This window comes from Lytechinus pictus, chromosome 16 (assembly GCF_037042905.1).
Source record: "Lytechinus pictus isolate F3 Inbred chromosome 16, Lp3.0, whole genome shotgun sequence".
Classification (NCBI taxonomy): domain Eukaryota; kingdom Metazoa; phylum Echinodermata; class Echinoidea; order Temnopleuroida; family Toxopneustidae; genus Lytechinus; species Lytechinus pictus.
The window spans coordinates 2,207,632-2,230,566 of record NC_087260.1 but is presented as its reverse complement, the minus strand read 5'-3'; the positions used below and the strand labels follow the sequence as shown (position 1 = coordinate 2,230,566).

Sequence of the window (22,935 nt, the reverse complement as noted above, 5' to 3'; positions counted from 1 at the left end):
TTTCTTTTTTCCCCTTCCACAGGGTTCTTTATTTTTAAAAGCATAGTCACATTGTATAAACATTTACATTTTTCAGACAAACAAATAAACAAGGTATATACATAATTCATAATACATAGACATGTAGTCAAACTGACTTATTATACAATCAAGTTGTCACAGCCAAAGCAAATTTGGCAAGAAAAAAGGGGTCTGATACATATAACTAAGAAATAAACACTGGTAATAATTGTGTTTGTTAATGTGACAGATTGCCAGCTTGTTCGAAAAAGTTTCTGAAATGAAACCATTTCTTTCTGAACTTATTTGCTCTGAAATTTGTTTCATAAATATATTTTTCCATTTCATAATAAAGTTTTAAAGCCGACATAATTGAGGTAAATGAAGGTAACTCTTTTTTTCAATTTGGCTAAGTATATCTCTTTTCTTACGATCATCATGACAAAGTTAAGAGCATTAATACAGTTAAGAGAATTATGATGATATTGGTCTAAAGGCGAAAGTTCAAAATGAAATGTTCCAAATTCTATGTTTCATTTTGAATATTTCCCTCGGTCACCATATTCACTCGTTTCATCCGAAATAATGACTGTTTTATTTTATTGTGAAATTTTTTTGGAAGACAGTGAATGGAGTTGGCTTTGGTGTTCAAAATGACATTTCCTGCAAAACCATGCAATGACTTATATCAAGTTACATGAAAAAAATGAAGAGAAAAAGCTTTTTGTCGTGATGGGCCAATTACATTGCTTTTACTAGTAATGGAAAACTAGAACGATATATTCTACCTCGGTAGATATTGACAATTATGGTATGATATAAAAAACAAGGGGGGAGGGTGTTCTTTTTTATTAGAATACAACCGATCAGGTTATGATATCGTGACCAAAAAACGGAAAACGGGAAGGGCCTATCACCTTTCTTTCTTTTAATCTCAGCCAAATACACACGCCCACCGAGATGTGTCAATCAGTCCATCTTCTTCATTATCGTCATCTCCTCCACACCAACACCAAGCCGACGCCCACAGTCCACCACACTCGTATAGAACACACACACACACCCACACACAACTGTCATGTTTTCACCTTTACCCTCAGCTTATCTCTCTTTCTCGTCGTCTCTCACACGACAGACCACTCCCTCCGCCCAGCCCACACACTACCTTCCATGTTCCTCCATACCTCAATCAATATTTTGTCTTTCTCTTCGTTAGGATAAGTGGAAGGCGTGTCCCTAATACTCAGGCCACCTCATAAAACATCTCCTCATCACCGGATGTATCTCATAACAAGTGCTGCAACTTAGTTTCGACTTAAGATCTGCAACAATCACTGAAGGTAAGAATAAGAACCGCTCCATTCTGTTTAACCTCGGCACTATTTAACCAAATCATGTTTTTATTAAATGTTTTAGGCCCGTTTTCTGAAGTCAGGTTTAATTTAGACCATGGTCTAAATCTGTGCTAAAATTATGGATTGCCAAAAGTGTCAAAAATTTTACTAAGTTGTATGTTTTTTATGTTTGCTGTGCTCTTTCCTGATTCATCGATGGTGAAGACAATCATGTTTTTATATTTCCTAGATAATTATGAATGATTTGAGAGCCAAATGAGCTGAAATATGATATCTAGACTTTTATTGATTTATGTAACAATTGGCTACCCATACTTAAACCACAACTTTAGACCCCGACTTCAGAATACGGGCCTTAGATTAGAGTCTTGTGTTGCACTTTTCTGAAATTAAATTGAAACCCCACTCTAATAGATTTTTTTTTAATTTCAATTTGCTCAAACCACAGCCTTATAATTGGTTTTATTATGACATTCATGTTTACATAGACCTATATTTTCACGTGTATTAAAATATGTATCCATATAAGAATGAATACCATTTTAGTTGAGCTAAGGAAGGTTTACATAAAAACAGACGAATTTATTAGGAATTTAATGTTGTATTATCATTAATGTAATATAATTAATGTTTATGATTTCATATGATAAATTAAATAAAGAAAAATAGAAATCAACTCACTTTTGCGACGTTTCGCCAAATGATGGTTGGTGAAACGTCGCAACAGTGAGTTGACTTTCATTTTTCTTTATTTGATTTGTGATATTGAACACGACTGGGTAAATTAGAAAATATTATATCACTTTATGATTTAATATTCAAAACATTTTCTTACCTTCAACTTAACTCACCATATGCTAAATTATTTTGATGGACTAATGACAGCAAACGTGTTTCCTATTGTTTATAAATCTGCTGTTATTGTTTTAGAAATTTAAGATTTTTTTTAAACCAATCAATTCTCTTTTTTTATTCGACTCAATTCAATAAAAGGTAGGGTCTACAGGCATGGCTTAGTCAACACATATGTGGTTTCATGCTGTTATGGCGCTATAAACTCTTGCTTACAAACATATATTTTCATTAACAGTTTGCCTTTTAAGAACACTGCCCAAAGAGCACTAGAATATAATAAACAAAGAATGGTTCTGCTCTTCTTAGCAATACTTAAACAATATACATCAGAGCGAGATTTTAATCTATTTTTTTTTACTACTAGATGAAAATGATCGCGTGTTGCCCGGGAGACTATTTGAAATACAAGGACCAATCCAATTAGGTGACACGACACTTGCTCCTGTGATATTTGCTCGGGTCTTAATATCTCAGAGTGCACAGGGTTAGAGTTAGGATTGTAATATAATTTTTTTGGGGGGGGCAGAATAATGAAAATATAACGATTAGGGTTATATTTATGGTAGTTTCGGATGTTAGATTCTACCTTTGGCTTAACGTGCAGATTTTCCGTCGGATCAATTGTCGCCGGGGTAAATGTGATGGACCCGTGAAACTTGAGCCATAAGCACACCTTAATTACCACCCGACTAGCCCCTGACTGACTTCATCCCAACCAAGCGTGAGTCAGTGTGATCGTAAGGTTTGCCGAATGCTTTTGGCATAATTATGTTGGTTCCAACATTGTATGTTCATTCATTTTGATTAATTCATCTAATTCATTTCCAATTCTCGTAAAAACCCCCACATAAATAAATCCAAACGTACATTTCTGCATACCAAAAGAAGCAAAGACGCATAAACACAAATAGTATGGAGGAGCCACCAACGACCACTGGCTTTTTACAGGCTGGGATTCAGGGCCCTGGGAACGATTTTTGAAGAGGGGGTGTAGGTTTGGAGAAGAAACTAAAACAATCACGTAAAAGATAAGGTTTTTCCTACAAAATGAAGGCAATTTTGGGAAAATGTCTACTTTCTGCCGCATTACCGACCTGATTTACTTAATACTAGGGTGCTGCATATGGTGTATAACATATTGAGCATCTCCTAGATAAATTTAGGGGGTGCTTCAGGATCCCCTACAACCCCCGCTTACCAGGGTTAATGGTTGGCTCCAATACCATGATAAATTATAAAAATTATAGAGAGAGAGATATAGGTGTCACGCGCGTAAAACATTCCCCATAGACTTGTGTGTTAAAATGGCACTTTTGAAAAATTCATAAAAAAGAAATGTGAATTTAGAGGGTGGAATGTTTACTACCATTGGATAGGATACATATCTGACATTCCATATCTGACCAGGAAAGGGTCCCGTAGCCAGCTCATTTTAAAAATAAATCGCTATTTATGAAGATAATTATGAATGGATCAAATTCATCAACTGAAACAGTAAAATAGCCCTAATTCTTCCGCCAGTCCAAAAATAGTTCCAGGTCACTTATTTATCTTCCCAATTTGGGCGAAGGAAGTTCAGTAGTTACCATCCCAAGAATCAGTGTTAGATTTTCAATCATAATCATGCACTTTTGTCAATCAGCAATATCAAATTGAAAAAATTCGAATGGGTTGGGTCGAATGAATATCTTATGCCATCCTGTTGTAATTAGGCCCATGCAACCAAGAGGAGGGGGGGGGTGGTGTTATAATATTGCGTAAAATTGATACATCATAGAATCAAGATTTCTTCATGAGATAAGTTTTATATTTTCGTTAAAATCACCTGGTATTGAATCCCAAGTGATCTATCAAAATATTTCACTGATTTACGTGAATTCTGATAATCTAACAGTGGTATTTACAAGTCATTAGCATGTCTTGTGTGTTGTGGATGGGCATCCCATGTAATTTGAACATATCATTAAAAAAAATCTTGAATGACAAAAATATTGGACATATACTTAAATGATCAAACTTGCCGTTTACTGCATTTGAAATAAAATACTAATTTATTATTGAAATCTTTTAAAGAAAATAAATGTTCAAAGGGATTATTTGGATAAGTCTTCGTATAAAAGATATTAGAATGTTGTTAAGTAACCAGTCAATCCACACACATACACAGAGTTGCTTTGAATAAAAAGAGAAAAAACAATCATGCATAACACGGAAAATTTCATCAAAATGGGATATAAATAAGAAAGTTAGGATATTTTAAAGTGTTGCTTAATTTCACGAAAAAGGGTATATTTACATCCTGGTCGGTATGAAAATTAGGACAGTTAAGGCATCATCCACTTATTACTTTTTTTAAATTTCATTACATGGAATATGAAATATTCTAATTTTCTCCTCATTGACATGTGAAACAAAGTTTTATTCCTCCCTGAATCATTGTTTTAACATTATGTGGATCAAACAAGAGACTCCTTACCGTCCACTCTGTAAATACTGAATTATTTTACAATTCAAACAATAAAAAACAAAGAAATGGTGTGTGAGGGACATCATCAAAACTCTTATTTGCATATCACTGAGTTATGTATGTAATTGTTGTGTGAAAAGTAATCGAAATGTCAGAATGTCATAACTTTCTTATTTTATATCCGATTTGATGAAATAATTAGTGTTTATGTTTTTTGATGTTTCTGTTTTTATTCTAATCAGCTTTTTTCCTGGGGTGGACTTAACCTTTAATCAAATAATCTCTGCTAATGATAGGCTTCCGTATTTATATTCATACAGAAGGATGAGACTTATCTGCTGCCTCCTGGCGGTCACTGTGGCCTTTGCCTCCGCGCAGACTGTGCCAAATTTCAAAAATGGGCGAAAGGTCATAGTTCACCTGTTTGAATGGAAGTGGACGGACATCGCCGCTGAATGTGAACGGTAGGTGGATCATGCCCATTGAAATTCTCAAGCTGGAGGCCGGCTCGTTGTGCGCTGCTACATGCACGACCTTGGGGCGAAGGGAAGGTACTATACACAATTACTAGTACGTGGGACCATACCAACGCGTAAAGTACGTACAAGCACGCAGAAATGTAATAGAAAAAAGTATAGATTTTTGTGTGCGCTTGACCTTTTGGAGTACCTTTTTTGGTCTCAAAAGAACGCGCTGTAGCTTTATAAACCTATTGATATCAACATGCACATCCCTCCAACCACTGTGGATATTACAATGTTGCCACCAATGGCAAAATATTCCCAGGTTGCCACACTGTGCCCATCAAGTGAATGATCTTCTAAAATTTGGAACATATACAGTGTATAGTTCCGATGTGGCCAAACTATGAAAATGTCTTCCACTCTGACCAACTTGAACTTTCACTTGAACTTTAGATGGGAATGATTAAGTTCTTATGTGTACTATATCTGTGTGTGAGGGATATTTTACAGTAAGAATAAAAAATATACACAGTTGTCACACTGGAAATATTTCCAATGTGACTAAATTTGGGATAACAGATTCCTAATGTGGACAAAGTTCGAGGGATTTTGCAAATTCGGAAAAAAAAAATAAAGTGTTGCCACACTGTGATTGATATGGGAATGATATCTAATATTTGTTATAATATAGTTCTGATGAGGCTAAATTGTGGGTGATTTTTCAAAGTAAGAAAAATATATTCAGTATTGCCACACTGTGGGAATATTTCCACTGTGACTCAACTGGGGATAATTACTTTCTTACGTTTCTTTTTTTTCTTGGTTTTGGCGCGCTGTGTGAAGGCTGCTTTCCAATTTTGCTGCAAAAATTTGCTCATAAATTTGTCATTTTCTGTCATTTAAACTTGACAGTGGTGGTTATTTATAGTCATTTAGGCAAATTTTTTAAACATTTGATCCCTGATTATTCGCAAAGCGCAATTCTGGGCCAGTTTTTTAGCCTTCAAATCTCGGCTTTCTGGATACCTAACCAAGCTCTGTTGTACTCCAGTCCCATACACCTCTTTTGGTGCATGTACTCTATGCTGTGGACTGCCTGGGACTGACAACACAAGCTCCCCGACCCTGTGTCATTCATCAGGTCTCTACTACTTAGTCCTAGATGCCAGTATAGACTCTAGTAGTACTTTTGATGGTCCATGGTCAAAGAAATTAATTTAACCACATGACATAGCTTAGATCCCACAAATTGGAGTTACTTTGGACACAGGATCGCGAGAGGACTGATGCAACACACTGACAGCCCCAGGCGGAATATGAGATTCTGACTTCTGAGTATCTGGACTTCTTGTCTCTGAGAGCTGAGCGAGAGCCTCATCACTTCTTAATCAAGTCAGTATACATGTGCTTGTTGTCATCTGCCTGTCAAATATGTGGCCCTGTTTCCTGTTCTGCATGGTGTAAGGTATACATGTAACTGTCACGTCAGATTTTGTGAGTGTATTGTACTGCATCTGTCAATCCAACGTAACTGTTGCTGTATGTACATGTAATGTATGTAGTCTCCCTTCATCCTGCTTTGTATGTAGCTGTACCTGTGGAGTGTACTGTTCATCCAAGCCTGTTGTGTCTGCTTAAAATAGCCCAGATTCCATCATCTTGATTTGAAGGTGCTATACTGTACTGTCTATCGTCCTTGTTTAGTACTCCACTTACTCATTATCTACGTTAATTTTGTCAGAGATTTTTACAATATCTCTGTGGCAATTTTTCTGTCAAACGCACAACATTCATCATGTCAACTCCATGTACACCCTCAAATTCTGCTGAGCCCATGGACTTTCTAATTTCTTCAGAGGGTCGTACAAAAGGTGGTCATAAATTTGTAAACGTAGCACTCGAAAATGATCTGTACGCAAGAATGAAAAATATTGTTTGTGACTCTCTGGTTAGAAATCCTTCTTTCAACCCAGCACACATGGCCGTTCCATATCGTGGCCAAGTGAGCTGTGGCTTCGAAATCTACAATAAGAAAAAAAGTGGAGATGCAGGAAAGGTAAAGAAGTTATCCATCTTATTCTTTGAGGAGACCCACCACATGTTTGTCAGTGGCAAGCAATTTCACTTGCTCAACGAGCTCAAGTCTTCCCTTCTCCAAGAAGTCGACCTACAAGTTAGCGATGTCACATCTGACTCCTCTATAAGAGTAAGCTTAAATTGCCTCATGGATGAAATCTACAGGATAGCAAGCTCACCACAGAAAATTGGAGTTAATGCTACAGCCAAGGTATGCGAGTGTTCCCCTGACGAGCTGAATCTGTTGTGCCCCATCTGCAAGACACACGCATGCTACTATACGATCCAATGTCATGTATGCAACATATGGATTCACTTTGAGTGTACAGGGCTGCTGGACCAAGATTTAGCACAGCTTATCAATGACAAGAATGCCCCTTTCACTTGTGTGTCGTGTTCTGCTATTACATGTAAGTCTGCCACAAATTCAACCACATCTGTTAACAGCGAGTGTTCCCTGCCAAGCCAGTCCAATACTGAAGAGCAATCAGGCTCAGACCTGGACTTCCTGACATGCTCGAGTGTAGCTCAACCCTTGCCTGCCAGTTTACACCCTCAAGACAAGTCTGCCCATGACAAGCGCAGTGAGTTCTCGCCAAGTCATCCATCCAGAGAAGCCTTTACAGAAGATCAATTTGAAACAGAGTTAGACTTCTTGACGTGCCCGGGAGATGCTCATTCCACAACTCCTAGCCCTCGCTCCTCCATCAATGGTCTGCTACGTCTTTCTATCTCGCCGGAACAGCCTGATGTTACTAACAAATCTAAGGACAGCAGTGGAGAAGCACCTAATGTTCAAGAACATGCCACCCAAACTGAATCCATAATGGCTACTCTTGTCAGCGACCACAATGATTACCCACCAGTTGCTGGTTGTGAATGTGCAGATGGGAAGAAGGATTCTCTGTGCCCGGGAGACAGTAGTCGTGAAGTGGGAGCAAATGATGCTCTACATAATACCAATGATAGCCGACCATCTACTTGCGTGGAGTGTGCTTCTTCTTCCAAACAGTTGAAAGTTCTCAGGGAAGACCTAAAGGAAAAATCAAGTATCAATACGGTCATTCTAATGGAGAATGAGCAACTCCTGAATCAGCTCCGACAGTTGCGTAGGGATTACAAGAGTCTCCAAGACCAGCGTGTTCATGATAAGATCATACTCGGAAATAAGGACAAAGAAGTAGTCTCCTTGAAAAGTGCGCTGGTCAAAAAGGAAGCCGAGCTACGATCCCTCCAACTGCAAGTTGACTTTTTGTCAGCAGTTTGCAAATCCCATGGTCTCCAAGATATATCTCGGTATGATTCTGCCTCATTGGATAGGTCACCTCCACCTAGTCCATCTGGAGTTAATAGATCACATCCTCCAAGATTACAAAGGAGCAGATTCTTTATAAATAGTGCCCAGCGTCAAAAGAGTATGGATAACAATAGTCATGAGAAATACCACCATCGCTCACAACCTGGATCATCAATATATAACCATCATGGTCAACAGGCCCGCACCAACCTTTCTTCCAGACCTATGGGTCAACACCAGGGTGGACATCAACAATCAGCTTGTGGAAAAGATCATGCACCACATCGTGGGAGCAACAGCAAAGACTTGTCGCCTCCTTTTCAAGCTGCATACTCTACACACTACGATAAGACTGGCCTATATAACATTCCAACTAGCAACAAATTTGAGAGTTTAGCTGATGATACTGATGTGGTTCCTGGGTTTTCTCGGGATGAAAACAGCACCCGTCTGCCTAATGAATCAGTGTTCAGCCACAATGCAACATCAAATGGCTCAATGTCCACAAAGCAAAGCTTGGAATTCACTCAGAAGCAACATCACTCTGGTAGAAGCCCGGTGGTCAAAGCAGGGTCAATGAAACCTCTGTCTCGCCAGTGTACCTTTCCTGTTGTCACACCTGGTGTGGATGGTGAAAAAGGCAGGAATCAAGCTGATCATCTTCCTGAAGGTAATCTAGAGATGTCATCTCAACAGCACCCTGGTGAGCCAACACCTCGCACTGGGGAGGAAGTGCGTCCACACCAACAGTTAGGTAGGAACAGCCGACCTGCCCTGGATAACCGGAACACAGATTCTGCTGAGAAGTCAAAGTCAGGGAGAACTGATGGATTTGTTCTCAACCTCTATCCTTACAATGACCAACACTCGACTGTTCCATCATCGAGAAATAACAACGAGCCATCACAGACTCTGTCTTCCCTGTCTGCTGAAGCCCAGAGGTGCAGCAAGGAGGAAGGGCAAAATTGTGCAGGTTTAGGGACTCAAGATCAGTTAAGGACAAGAGACACTACGTTGCAAAGTTCTCCTTTTCGGCATGGCCGCGCATCAGCTGCAACGTACTGCGGGCAAATGGAGAGGGTATACTACCTCACAGCATCTCTACTGAATATGTTGACAGTCCAATCCTTAGGTCCTACCAGCACGATCGATGTCTCAATCAGGGAACTTCACCTCCAAATCATGGACCTCACAAAAAGCAGTCTGCAACTGCTTCCTCCTCTGAGGAGGTAAACGCCACACCAAGCCTACACATATCTTCTCTCAATACTCGTGGGGTAAAGTCCAACAGAGACTTCATTCTTCTACTACTCAAACAGACTGATTTTCTACTACTTCAAGAGCACTGGATTCATGAGGGTGAACTAGGTTTCTTGAATAATCTTCAGTCAGATTTTCATGCCTTCTCCAAAGCCCATGATCAGCTATGCTCTCTCCCAACTAGAAGAGGCAGAGGAGGTGTTGCCACCCTTGTCAAGAAGGTGCTCCCATGCTCACTAAAGGTTATTCCAACAATCTCTCCAAGGGTACTTTGTCTCCATTTGCTCTTTGGAAAACACAATGTGCTGGTTTACAACTGCTACATGCCTTGTGATGCCTCATCTGAAGCCCTCGCCGAATACCAGGCCATCTTAGAAGAAATCCAATGCATCATGCAGCAGAACAGGTCTAGCAGTGTCATCATTGGTGGTGACTTGAATGTGGATCTCCATAACAAGGAACGGAAAAAAAGAGCATTCAACATTCTTGACTCTTTCATGGCCGAGAACGACTTGGTGTGCCTATCAAGGACACTTGGGGACAGCAAGGCCTACACTTATCAAAGTGATGATGGCACCAAACGGTCCAACATTGACACTTTTTTAACCCACAGCAAGTCTGCTGGTGACTTCTCCAACCTCCTGATCTACAATGATGAACCCCTCAACCTGTCTGACCATTCTCCTATCAAGGTAACCTGGTCACCTGCATCATCTAGTGTATCCGAAGCAAGGACTCACCACACAGTTCCCAGCAACCCTCTCCGCCGTCCAAAAGTCAAGTGGAAGGAGTTGACAAAACAGATGATCAAGGAGCTGTATACAGAACCTCTTGATGTAGCTTCGGAGGACATTCTTGTTTCCCTTGCGGACGTTATGCCTGATGAGAATCTCCTTGACTTTGTTACTGCCAGACTACAGTCAGCCCTTGTTCAGACCTCTATGAATCTTCCTCACACAAAAGGGAATGGTAGAGGTAAAGGGAAGACTGAGTGGAGTCCCGAAGTGGAGGAGTGTTATCAAAGGCACATCAACATGTGGAAAGACTGGAAAAGATCTGGAGAGGACAAGAACAGTCCAGTTGGTGTGTTATCTGCCGATTTGAAAAAAGCCTTTCGTGCTAAGCTTAGGCAGGCAAGAGCTGCCTGCAGGAATGGTCTTCTGTCAAGAATTGAGGAAGCCGACGAACACAACGACAGGCTGTTCTATACACTAGTGAAAGAACAAGGCCCTGGCTCTGATGTGCACCAACTCAACCTTGGAGGTCTCACCTACTCTGGGCCCGATATCATCCAGGGATGGACTCGGCATTTCCAGGACCTTGCCACCCCATCTGTCTCCAGTCCTACACAGGTTCTGAATCCAACACATCCTGAGAATATAGACTCCCTTGTTATACACCATCCACAAGGGCTTGACCATCTCTTCACTTCGAAGGAGCTGTCCCTGGCCATCTCTTCCTTGAGGCCTGGCAAAGCTAGTGGTCCGGACAACATCTCTCCTGAGCACCTAATGTACACTGGTTGCACCACTAGGATCCTTATCCTCATCATGATGAACTGGATGATACATCTGAAGCACATTCCTCTCAGTCTTAAAGATGGCCTTGTCATCCCTCTCTTCAAAGGTGGAAACAAGAATCCAACTGACCCAGGAAACTATAGGGGCATCACTCTGACTCCAGTCTTAGGGAAGTTGTTGGAGTTGTTGGTAAAGCCCAAACTTTCCCAACACTTACAAGAACACCAAATTCCAGACCCGTTGCAATTTGGCTTCCAACGAGAGAGGTCCTGTACTCTTACAGGTAAAGCACTCGACCTTGTCATCGAAGTGTACAAGTCCCTCAACCAACCTTTGTACATAGCTATGTTGGATGCCCAGAAAGCATTCGACACGGTCTGGCAAGATGGTCTCCTTTCGAAGATAGCAGTGACTCATCCACCTACAGTGCTGCTCGATACCATTTCTGAATTTTACAACAGCTGTTCAAGCAAGGTTTTCTGGAAACATGAAGTTGGTCCCTCCTTTCCTGTCCTCCAAGGAGTAAGGCAGGGGGGAGTGCTTTCCCCCATGCTGTACACTCTCTACATCAACGACCTCATCAAGCGTCTGAGGGAGTATCATCTTGGCTGCTCAGTCGGCAACCTATATGTTGGGGTCATAGCCTTCGCGGATGACATTGCACTTCTTAGCAATGAGCCCATGGAACTGCAGCAGATGTTGAATGTCACTTTCCATTACACTAAGGAGTGGAAGTACAAGATCAACCCCTCCAAGAGTGCAATCATCGTGCTCAATCAAGACCTTCTGAACAGTGACAACTCTTGGCAGATCAATGGTGAACCGATTGCACAGGTCTCCTCACACAAGCACCTTGGCATCGTCAGGACTGACAATCTTCAGTATGACTATGCTGCTGATGCTATCACAAAGGGATACAGATCATTTTATGCCCTTGTGGGAACCTCACCACTGGGAGCAAGGGTAGTTCCCCATGTCGCTGCAAAACTATGGAAAACTTTTTGTGTTCCCAGGATGATCTTCGGCTGCTCCAGCATTCCCTTCTCAAGGGCAATGTTGAATCGCCTAGATAAGGCACAGATTCACCTATTTAAGCGGATTCTGGGTCTACCAACAACATCAGCCGACGAAGCAGTATATCTTCTCACTGACGTAATCCAAATTAGCCTGTTGGTCACCAAGGAAAAGCTCCTACTTCTGGGACAGATCTTGTGCACCGACATGGACAGGATAGAACGAAGGATGCTTCTTCATGGTATCTGTGCCAACACCAAATCCATACAAGAATGGCGTAATGCACTTCAACAACTTAGCCTTCCCCCACTTGATGAACTTGTAAGGAATCCCCCTAACTACCATCTGTGGAAGCGAATGGTTCAGTCGGCAGTGATTCAGGTGTCTGAGGCCAGGCAGCACAACGCCCTCACCAAGAAGACATCCTTGTCCTTATGGACTAGAACACCTAAACCAAAGGCGAAGGATCTGTACCCTGGGCACATTTCCAATCCAAGTCTGCGGTCAGCCATCACCATCCGTGCCCAGATCTCCTGTCAAGTGTATCTGACCCAAGTCCGGCTCGCCAAGATTGGCAAAGCACCTGATGATTGCTGTCGTCTGTGCATGTCAGCCTGCGAGGATGTGGAACATCTGGTTGCTACCTGTCCAGCCCTAGCACCTGTCCGACAGGACCTTATCCAGCGGGTTAAAGCTAATCCCAACACCAAGCAGTTCGGACCATGCTTTGAATCCACCCCTGCTCTTTTTGTAGAGTCGGTCCTTTTTTTACCTCCTGGGCGTATTAGCTGCAACACAAAAGCCCAATTACATACGCTTATTCTATACTTCTTACGCAACCTCCACACAACTCGTCAAAACTTACTCAGTACTTCATGATTGCAACTTAGAGCCTTAAATGAATTGCGGCCCTTCCAACGGCGCCGTTGATCTCCGACCTTAGCGGAGGAAGAACACAAGAGAGAGAGTTGACGAAATGTTTTCACTGAAGGAAAAAAAAAAGAATTTTAAAGTGTATAAAGTGTTGCCTTATTGTGTAAATATATTTCTTTGAGATGAGATGATATAGGAAAGATATTCCAAATCTGTAATTATATAGTTCTGATGTGGCCATAATGTGGGTGATTTTTTTTCACATTAAGAAAAATATAAGAACTTCAAAGTTTTGCAACACCTTTGAATTGCATTTTGCTGTGACTTGATTGCGAATGATATTACAAAGTATGAATATAGCATTGTATAATGTGCCCGCATTAAGGCTGATTTTTTCCCCAAAATAAAATCACACATTTGTCACAGAATGACTGGCCTATTCCCTAAAATACATGCATGACTAAAGAGGTTCTACAGGGTGGGGACATTGTGGTTGACATTTTACAGTCAACGAAATAAATTAAGTGTGTGGCAAACATCGGGAAATACATAAATGTGACTAATATGTGAATCATATTCCGTAGTGTGGTCATAATTGCAGAGTTCAAGTCACCCAGTGGAAGAACAGTGTGAACGTCTGCTTACAGTTCTGAAAATGTTCAGTTTACCTACCATGTATGTTTGTATTCAACAGTGTGAACGCGATCATTTTACATATCTGCCCCCTTCTAAAACATAGGCCTATATCAATGTGGCCGGCCTGATGATGATTGGTCTATCCTTGCAAGAAAGGACACAATGTCACAGAATGACATCACAATGTGTAAATTCATATAGTGGAATATGTGAATATATTATGTACGCTGTGAAATGCTCGAATTGAACAGTTTGAAGATATTTTTACACTGTTGACGCCTCGACAGTTTGACTGTTCATAGTGTTCTCACACGGTCGACTAAGTGAATATGTGATTCACACTGTTGAAATGCTCAAATGTATCCGTGTGACGGTGATTTCACATTGTCTTCCACACTGTGAACACACTAAGTCCTTTCCAGTAGGGATAGCACAGTGTGAATAATATGATATGAGCTCGTATCACTCTTGTTATGTTCATTATCATTATACCATTGTTATCATTATCATCATTGTTTATTTTCATGAAAATAATAATTGTTGATACATTCAATTTTGTCATTTATTACGGTTTTCGCAATATCGATGTTTTGTTTTGGCCTTAGTTATCTTGGAATGTATGGCTTCGCTGGGGTACAGATTTCTCCTCCCAGTGAGCACAACGAGGTCTGGTCACCGTGGCGCCCGTGGTACGAGCGTTACCAACCCATCGGGTATGGTTTGAACAGCCGAAGCGGGAACGAGGCAGAGTTTGCGGACATGGTTCGACGATGTCGAGATGTCGATGTCCTAATCTACGTCGATGCCGTCATCAATCACATGGCAGCATGTAAGTATTGTGGGCCACGCCCACTTGGTCTACAACCAGTTCGCCTATAACGTGGGCTAATCCCTCTTTGTCTCCTATCAATTTGGTCTAATTACCACTTGGTCTAACCAAGAGATACCAATTTAAAAGCCGAGTTATGCTTAGGTTTTCCGTGATTCGGCGTGAGATCAGAGTCATTAGGGAGTTTTCGCATTTACTAAGGAGACACTCTCGACAACGCAACGATTCCTTTTTAATAAAATGCAATTAAATCACATTGGGCAGCTGGGGGCAGTTGGTGGACTGGGAAAGCAGAAAATCCGAAGATTTGCATCAGACAACAATTGCCAATATGTCGTTGTCCAGAGTCAAGAGATTCCGATGCTGTCCCGGTTCACCCGCATTCGACACAAGCCTATCTCAGCTCTCCAATGTGATTTGACTTGCATTTTAGAGGAATTGGTGCATTTTAAAGAGTGTTTTCCCTCGTATACGCGAAAAGTCCGGATTGTGTAAAACATAGACAACGGAGAGAAAGGCTGTGATCCATGCGTGTGAAAGATAATTGAGGGGAAAGCAAGGGTTCCTAATGCCGGAAACTCACGCATTAAGCGTGAGACTGGGTGTGTGTTTGTTAACCATCACTTGGGCTAACCACCATATTGTCTAATGCAATAAATGCAATATTGAGGTTACGTAACAATGTTGGTACCAGGGGGTGCATTATGTAGAAATTTATCGCAATGTTGGCAATGTTGGCAATACAAGTTGATTTGAAAAAAATCAGAAAGGAATAACACTGGAAATTCTTCCTACAGGGATGAACAATTTATGATTTCGCTCATTATACACTCACTACTTATATTGTATTGTATTTGATAAATAAAACTAGTATTTGATTTGTGTTGAGGAATGACAATGAGGAGACTTTTCGATCAATCCGAATAGGCCCAAGGTTTGTCAATCCATTTTTTCAGATCGGGGGGGGGGGGCAATTCATGAGTCATAATTCAACATTACAATGGTGCTCAATCGCACAAAACAAGCTCACACACACATCCTCCCACACAAACACCCACCCTCACACACATATTATATATATATATCATGATTTTGTACTGTACTATACATGTAAAAACTAAATTTAATATTGTGTTTGGTTAATTTGCTGATTTCTGTGTAACATTACAATTTTATTATATTTTTTCACTTGCGGAATTATGGGGGGGGGGGGGGCAAAACAAAATGCTTTCCACACCAAAATTTTCATTGGTAGGGCGATCGCCCCCTTCCCCCAGGATCGACGCCTCTGGTTAGGCCTACATAAATGACAATGGACATATTTAGGGCAGAATTAAACGTTGTACTATACATTATATGCGTATAATAAAAAAGTTTACTGGGAATTGAAAAATATACAACATGCGGGTAATTTTTTCACATATAATTTTGGGTTTGGGTCTCATCTATCCAATGAAAGTAAATGTTTTGACAGAATGTTACACTTGAATGAGCACTGTCCATTTTTGTAAAGCTCGCAGAAATCTGTTTGCGCAGAACTGCTCGATTTTACGCTGTGTCAAGGGGAAAGGGCGAAATCAAACTTACCCTGCGAAACATTTTTCATACATTTCCCTTGCACTTTTAGTCGATTGAAATTAAACGAATACATTCAAGCATTTTGTAACAATTTTGCCACCCAAACTGAAATTCCAACACTTAGTAAGCACAACCTTTACCCTTTTTTGTGCAGGCTGGATCTGAGGACATAACTGAATCTGAACAAAAGTTTATATCAGACATCTCCAGCATTTTTTCACTAAGTTTTTTATCATTTAAAGTGGGTTTACATTTAATTTTTCATTTAAAACCTGTTTCTCCACACTTTTGCCAAGCTTGACAATGATTAATAAAATGAAAGTCAAGCCTAAGCCACTTCATGTAAATCACAGCTCAGTGTAAAGCAAATATCGTCACGGCGGCCTCGGTGTGTGGGGGAGCGGGGTGGGGCGCAGTGCACTCTTTGAAGAGTTTTGAGCAAGGAAACAAGTTAAAAGGGTAAAAGATATCTTCAAATCAATTTTAATAGCTAAATTCCACGTGCTCTTCATGATTAAGGTCTACTTTTATTCGCATAACTATTTCAAAGTTCTGCGCAAATCATTTTTCAATAACTTTTCAAAAGTAAGTGGTGCTCACTCTTGCGAAAATATTTTTCGACAGTTATATCGTCATTTGCTTAAATGGATCTGTACCAATGTCAAAATGTGGAAAAATCACCAGGATATTACCAATGTCTAATTTTATAGGATTTTTTCTAAGTGTAAACTTTTTTTTTATACGCACTGTATTGTAATACAGTTGTTGGACTTATTGCATTTTAAATCATAATGCTGTCATGTTTTATTTCCTTGCAGTTGATTATTACTTCCCGCTCGTTCCTTACCACAGTACTGACTTCAACGTTCCCAGTGGTAATTGCAAGACCGGAAACGACATGAATTATGGGAACGCAGAAAGCGTAAGAAACTGCGACTTGGTTGGCCTGAACGACCTCCGTTTTGGAGCCCAATGCGACTATTATACCAACGACAAAGTCATCGAGTATCTGAACAAGATGATCGATTACGGTGTTGCCGGTTTCAGGATCGATGCTGCCAAGCACATGTGGCCCGGGGACCTGTGGGATATTGTTGGAGGGTGAGTTAAGCCCGGCGAACAGTACACGACGTCGGCTTCCCGCAAGAAGGGACTAAGGGCGCATGTGCGCGAAACCTACATTTCTCGAGAAATGCAAATGATGTTTTGACCTTATATTTGTGCTTTTAGCAGCCAGTGTATTGTTTTCTGTCTTAATTGTCACACTTTCTTATAAAGCAAGCTTTTTTTCTTAATTGATATTAATTTAAAACACTCTTGCGCTTTGTATAATCTTAAGAATGAATCGGTACGCCCCTTTCCGGGAAGAACAAATACGCAATTCACTGATCAAGTCACGAAAAAAAAGTAGCCAACGCCAAAGCACAATCCAGTTTCCGGAAAAGGGACACATCTATGTGCGTAAAGCACGTTGGAATATTTTTGCTTATTACGTAATATTGACGTCACATTTAGGTTCGAGAATAGTACCAGAAGAAAGTTCATGACTTGTTTTTTTTTTCCATTTCAGCAATTAATAAAACTAAAGAAAATTTCGATAGGTTCCTTCTTGCGGGAAGCCGACGACGATTCGTTCCGACAAGATTATCAAGGATATTGCAATAACATTTTTTGTTGTTGGAATATTTACTAAATATTCCGAAAAAAAACTTAACGATCAGATTTCAGAATAGTAGTAGGACTTCTGAAATTGGAATTCCAGTCTATATATTTCGAGCCTCCCAGTAGGAAAGAACAGAATTCCATTCCAAATCGTAATGACGCACGTTACCCTTGCCTGTGACCTGGAGCCAATTTAGACTTTTTCCCCAACCAAAGGGCTACCAGCAGAGCTGAATTATGATTTTAGTATTTCTTTTCGTACTGATTGCTGGTCCATACCTAGTACTTGCCCTAATATAGTCATCAACGAGACCTTGGGTATTATCCACAATGCCCTCAATAATGTGTCTCGATTTAACTGGAATATATGATTGTCAACCTTACTTCATTATAGGTATTACATTATTAGGTTTGTTGTAAATTGACATGATTATAAAATTGTTGTTAGCATGATTCGACTACCGGTAAATATTAACTTGAAATTACTTAAATTGACGAACTGTAGGTTGTCAATTACTTAAATTGACGAACTGTCAGATTGTTAAGTACTTGACTTCACGAATCATTAAGTTGTTTACAACTTGACATGACTATTGGGTAATTATTTACTTGACTTGACTATTAGGTTGTTGTTTACTTGATTCGATCAGCTGTTTTCAATTATTTGACTTGACTAACAATGAGGCTACATAATTTGACGAACCATTAAGTTTTCAATAAAAAAACTACTTCACTTAACGAACTTTTATTTTAGGTCGTCGATTATTTGACTTCAGTTGACTAACAATTAAGTTGTTGATTACTTGACGAAATGCTAGATTGCCAATAAACAAAACATGACTTGACTACCTATAAGGTTATCAATTACTTGACCCGACTATCGAATTATCAACTCCTTATCTCGACTAGCCGTTAGGTTGTCAATTACTCGACTCCCTGGCGTGGGGGATGCCCTTCCCAACACAAAAAAAATCCACCACCATTACAAAACAGAACAATGGAGTAAAGGAAAGAAAAAGTTAATGTATGTTTTTTCTACCATGTAAAAATCAATTTAAACAAATAAAATTTCATTTTTGAAAGGTCTTTCAAAAAATGCTGTTACACTCGCCATATTGCGTTCCCTTACCATTTTTGGTACATTGACCTGACTTGTATAACCTGAAGGTGAATATTCAGACAGAGAAATTTGTGCAGTACCCTTGTAAAGTTTGACCACTTTCTTTTTTAACTCAGTTTATATACATGCATATGAATTCGTGCTGACACTTTCAAGATATCTGTAATTGAAAAATCATTAATTTAATCATCTCCTGTGCAATTATTTGTGACACATTCAGTGCATGGAACAAAACTGTTTTTTCTGGTCGCTTAATTTTTTACCTTTTCAAAGCAGAAAATAACGATTTTCGGACGCAATTTTAAAGCCTTCTTAAACATATGATTTCAGAGAAACAGGTGGCAAATCAGGACCTCATAGCTGAGATTTTTTACACGTCGATATCAATGATTCCTGTTATCATATGTTCTAATTATCTTTTTTTAATTGCGTCCCTTATCTTTGTGTAATTTCCACAGACTCAAGAACACATGGGATGGCAGCAGACCCTATGTATTCCAGGAGGTTATTGATCGCTCAGGAAGCGAGGCTGTTTCATGCCATGAGTACACCGGCATCGGCGATGTCACCGAATTCAAATATTGCGATAAGATAGTAGGCATCGGTCGTGGCAACAATTTGGCCAAGTATTTCAGTAACTTCGGAGAAGCGTGGGGTATGATGAACACCGACAGCGCCTTCGTGTTCGTTGATAACCATGACAACCAGCGCAGCCACGGAGGCGGTGGCGACATCCTTACCTACAAGGAATCCACACCCTACAAGAAAGCCTTGGCCTTTGGTATGGCGTGGGATTACGGCACCTTCCGCATCATGAGCAGTTTTGAATTTTCCGACCCCGACTCAAGCCCACCGGCTAACAGCGACGGATCTACCCAGTCACCCTACATCAATGCTGATAGTACATGCGGCGGAGGCTGGGTCTGTGAACATCGCTGGCGACAAATCCGCAACATGGCGTGCTTCCGTAATGCAGCTGGTTGGGAGCCTGTGCTGAACTTTGTGGACAACGGTAACAACGCAATCGGCTTCTCCCGAGGGAACCGCGCCTACTTTGCGCTCAACAACGAGGGGTACACAGTAACCGGAGACGTTTACACCGGTCTTCCTGCTGGCGAGTATTGTGACGTCATTAGCGGTGACCCAACGAATTCGGGTTGTACCGGAAGGACTGTCACGGTGAAAAGCGACGGTAGGGCCTGGCTTAGCGTCGACCCAGGCGAAGATTCAATGGTTGCTTTTCACATCGGGGCTATGGCCGGAAGCGGTAGCGGATGCAGGTGGTAGAATCAGGTTTGACTGGGGGAGCGTTTCATGAAAGGACATGTCGGACGTTTTATCCGACAAGTCCAGGTTTATCCGACAGGTATCATAGTAACAGTGGTTCTCAGTCATTTTAATGCAGGGAAAGTTGTCAGATCTGACAACCTGTCGGATGAAAATGTTGATGAATCACTCCCCTGAATGACACTCTTTGATTCGATTACTTTCACATCGGCAGTCCAGTCTGCACTGAATTTTAAAAAGGGTCTTTTAATCGCAAAGCAATTGGGTAACTGGAAGATTAAAAAAAAAATCATGCAAATTGCCAGGAAATGAAACAAAACTAATTGAAAATGATCTAATATACTTGGCTGATTGGGAACATTGACATGCATATTTGAAGAAGAATTTTGGTAAGTACTGAAAACGACTTTCACCTGTTTTAATTTGGCTAGCTTACGAGTAGAATTCGTGGTCTATCATTTCCCATGCCACGCATCAAACTATCAACAACAAAAAATACAAATATGTGATTAAGAACACTATGAATATGAGTAGACAATAATTATTCTCAACTGAATGCAAATATGTACCAGTAAAAACTTTTCTGATTTGAATGCAAGAAATGTATATTATTATCACAGAGATGTCAATGCTACCGATACTAGCAAAACAATTGAATACTTAGGAATGTTAACCTATTGTGTTTTCTTTTCCGTAATTTTTAATCATTCTAATGTCTGTTATTACAAATCCAATGAGCATGTGCTCCTAATCAGGACTGCCCTTGGCATTGGATACACAATACACATGTTAGTATAGAGTGACGGCATCCAGTCGATGATAATGCTATAATTGCTAGGACATTAATGTGGTATAACCAGTTGTGGTAGCTCATTCACAATCTTTGGTTTAAAAAAAAAAAAACACCGAACATCACATTATCAGATAATGGGTCATGCTGTACAATTGAGGAGGGGGTTGGAGGCTATAAGTTTTCATTAGTTTCGTCATTCAATCTTAACAGTACTTATTCGTAAACATGAATATTCACAAATGCGAAAGTAACTTGATTTATAGAGAGTTTTATTGTTGTAACCCACAAGCATATGCTGGATCAAATAAATATGAAAATTGATTACCCTTGCAATTGCCGTTTGTTGTGAGTTTCGTGCGTTCTACATGATTAAATACTACAACTGTTTGAAAAGAAGCATTCGACAATAGATAGTTTTACAGTAAATACATTTACACCTGTGGCGGATCTAGCTCTATGCTAACCGATGACGATGAGCTTAGACTACTGAGTCCTACCCCTCCCCATCCGCAGATCTGCTACTGTTCAGCTATCATCAGTGATCCTCGTCAGCAGGAAAAGAGGTGCTGGAGTTTGACACTCCCTCCTTTTTTTTAAGGGAGCCTGAGGGGGTTAGTGGGTTAGCGATCCCCTCCCTCTCCCGATCCACTTCACACTAACGCTCTCTTCCATGTGGACACGTCGTAGTCTAGTGGTTCCGACCTCCGTCTTTCATACTGAGGGTCGTGGGTTCAAATCTCGGCCATGGGGCTAGAACTATATCAAAACTTTACTGCAATCAAGCCAGGCGAGGTGAGAGAGCGGTTGCGATTTATGTCTTCTGGCAAGGGGCTTTATAAATCCTGCTAATTATAAAACCTACCTAACGTTATTATTTGAGAGAGGTACGGACGCTTTAAAGTGTCATTGACTTGTGGAAATTACGAGATTATTTATCTCGCCAAGTTGACATATATATACATATACTCTCATGTATTTTTGGCGAGATAACGTATCTGACCAAGGTGACATACACTTCATAGGGGAAAGTGGGGGTAAAACGGACTACCTAACTTTGGCTCGTCATATCTCTGTCATACAAAATGCCCAAGTTTCCTAAGGGCAACACATGATAGGATTGGGTAAAACCTATAAAGGCCTTTATTTCATTTTCTTCAATTCCCAATAATTTTCTTGAAAATGGAGCTCAATGAATTTCTGAGTGAAGGTCCGTTTACCTCATGGTCTGTGTAAAAGGGACCCAGGTATATGGACAAAACGGATCACTTTGCATCCGTAGGCCTATCACCTGGATTTCATGAGTTCCTCGTTGATGTCCGTTTATAATCTCTAGACATTTTGTTACCTGCACATAAAGGTCATAGGCTTAAATTTGTTATGCAATGCATTATTCAATCAATACCATATTTCCCCCCAAAAGTACTTTTCATAACACTTTTCTAAGTAAGATAAAGAGGTATAATCGTCTCAAGATCAGGTTTCATTGTCAGGTTTCATCAGGGGTTCTTGCCCAATCTTAATGATCTTTATCTTGCCTATATTGAAATGAATACAAAATAAATTTAATTGTTTTGGAACATTTTGTGTTGAAATCTGCAAACATGAGTGAGCCTTTGAATTTCAAGAAAAAGACAAAGGAAAAAGTAAATTATATTGGAAACTGCTAAATACGATTTAACGGGAAAAGGATGGGTGACTTGTGACAGAGTAATGTTCATTTGATTGGTAATAATTTGAGTAGAGATTATAATGTTTGCCAAATTAGAATATTAATCTGAATCAATAACTCAATGTTACTCCTTTTGCATTGCAAGGCCTATCAATTTTCATTTGTTAAACGAGGCACGGA

At 40.2% G+C, this 22,935-nt stretch overlaps 1 protein-coding gene across 4 annotated transcripts; it reads left to right on the top strand.

Annotated features, from left to right (window-relative positions):
- Positions 1-1,067: 1,067 nt before the first annotated feature.
- On the top strand, positions 1,068-22,708 carry LOC129279603 (alpha-amylase 2-like). Of its 4 annotated transcripts, none has more exons than XM_064111336.1 (6): positions 1,267-1,340; positions 2,815-2,952; positions 4,998-5,141; positions 14,423-14,646; positions 17,043-17,325; positions 19,465-22,696. In XM_064111336.1, the coding sequence occupies exons 3-6, from the start codon at positions 5,002-5,004 to the stop codon at positions 20,291-20,293; spliced, it is 1,476 nt and encodes a 491-aa protein (XP_063967406.1). In that variant the 5' UTR covers positions 1,267-1,340; positions 2,815-2,952; positions 4,998-5,001; the 3' UTR covers positions 20,294-22,696. The 4 variants fall into 4 exon arrangements, with proteins under 4 accessions (XP_054771679.2, XP_063967406.1, XP_063967405.1 ...); XM_064111335.1 differs by having other exon boundaries at positions 1,286-1,340; positions 2,815-2,931; XM_064111337.1 differs by having other exon boundaries at positions 1,288-1,340; positions 2,815-2,947.
- The last annotated feature ends 227 nt before the right edge of the window (positions 22,709-22,935 follow it).

Excerpts from the sequence above, each read along its gene's own strand:
- LOC129279603 (XM_054915704.2), top strand. The coding sequence starts at position 5,002 with ATGAGACTTATCTGCTGCCTCCTGGCGGTCACTGTGGCCTTTGCCTCC. Across the intron at positions 5,142-14,422 it reads ATCGCCGCTGAATGTGAACG|TTATCTTGGAATGTATGGCT; the intron begins GTAGGTGGATCA and ends TTTTGGCCTTAG. Across the intron at positions 17,326-19,464 it reads CTGTGGGATATTGTTGGAGG|ACTCAAGAACACATGGGATG; the intron begins GTGAGTTAAGCC and ends TAATTTCCACAG.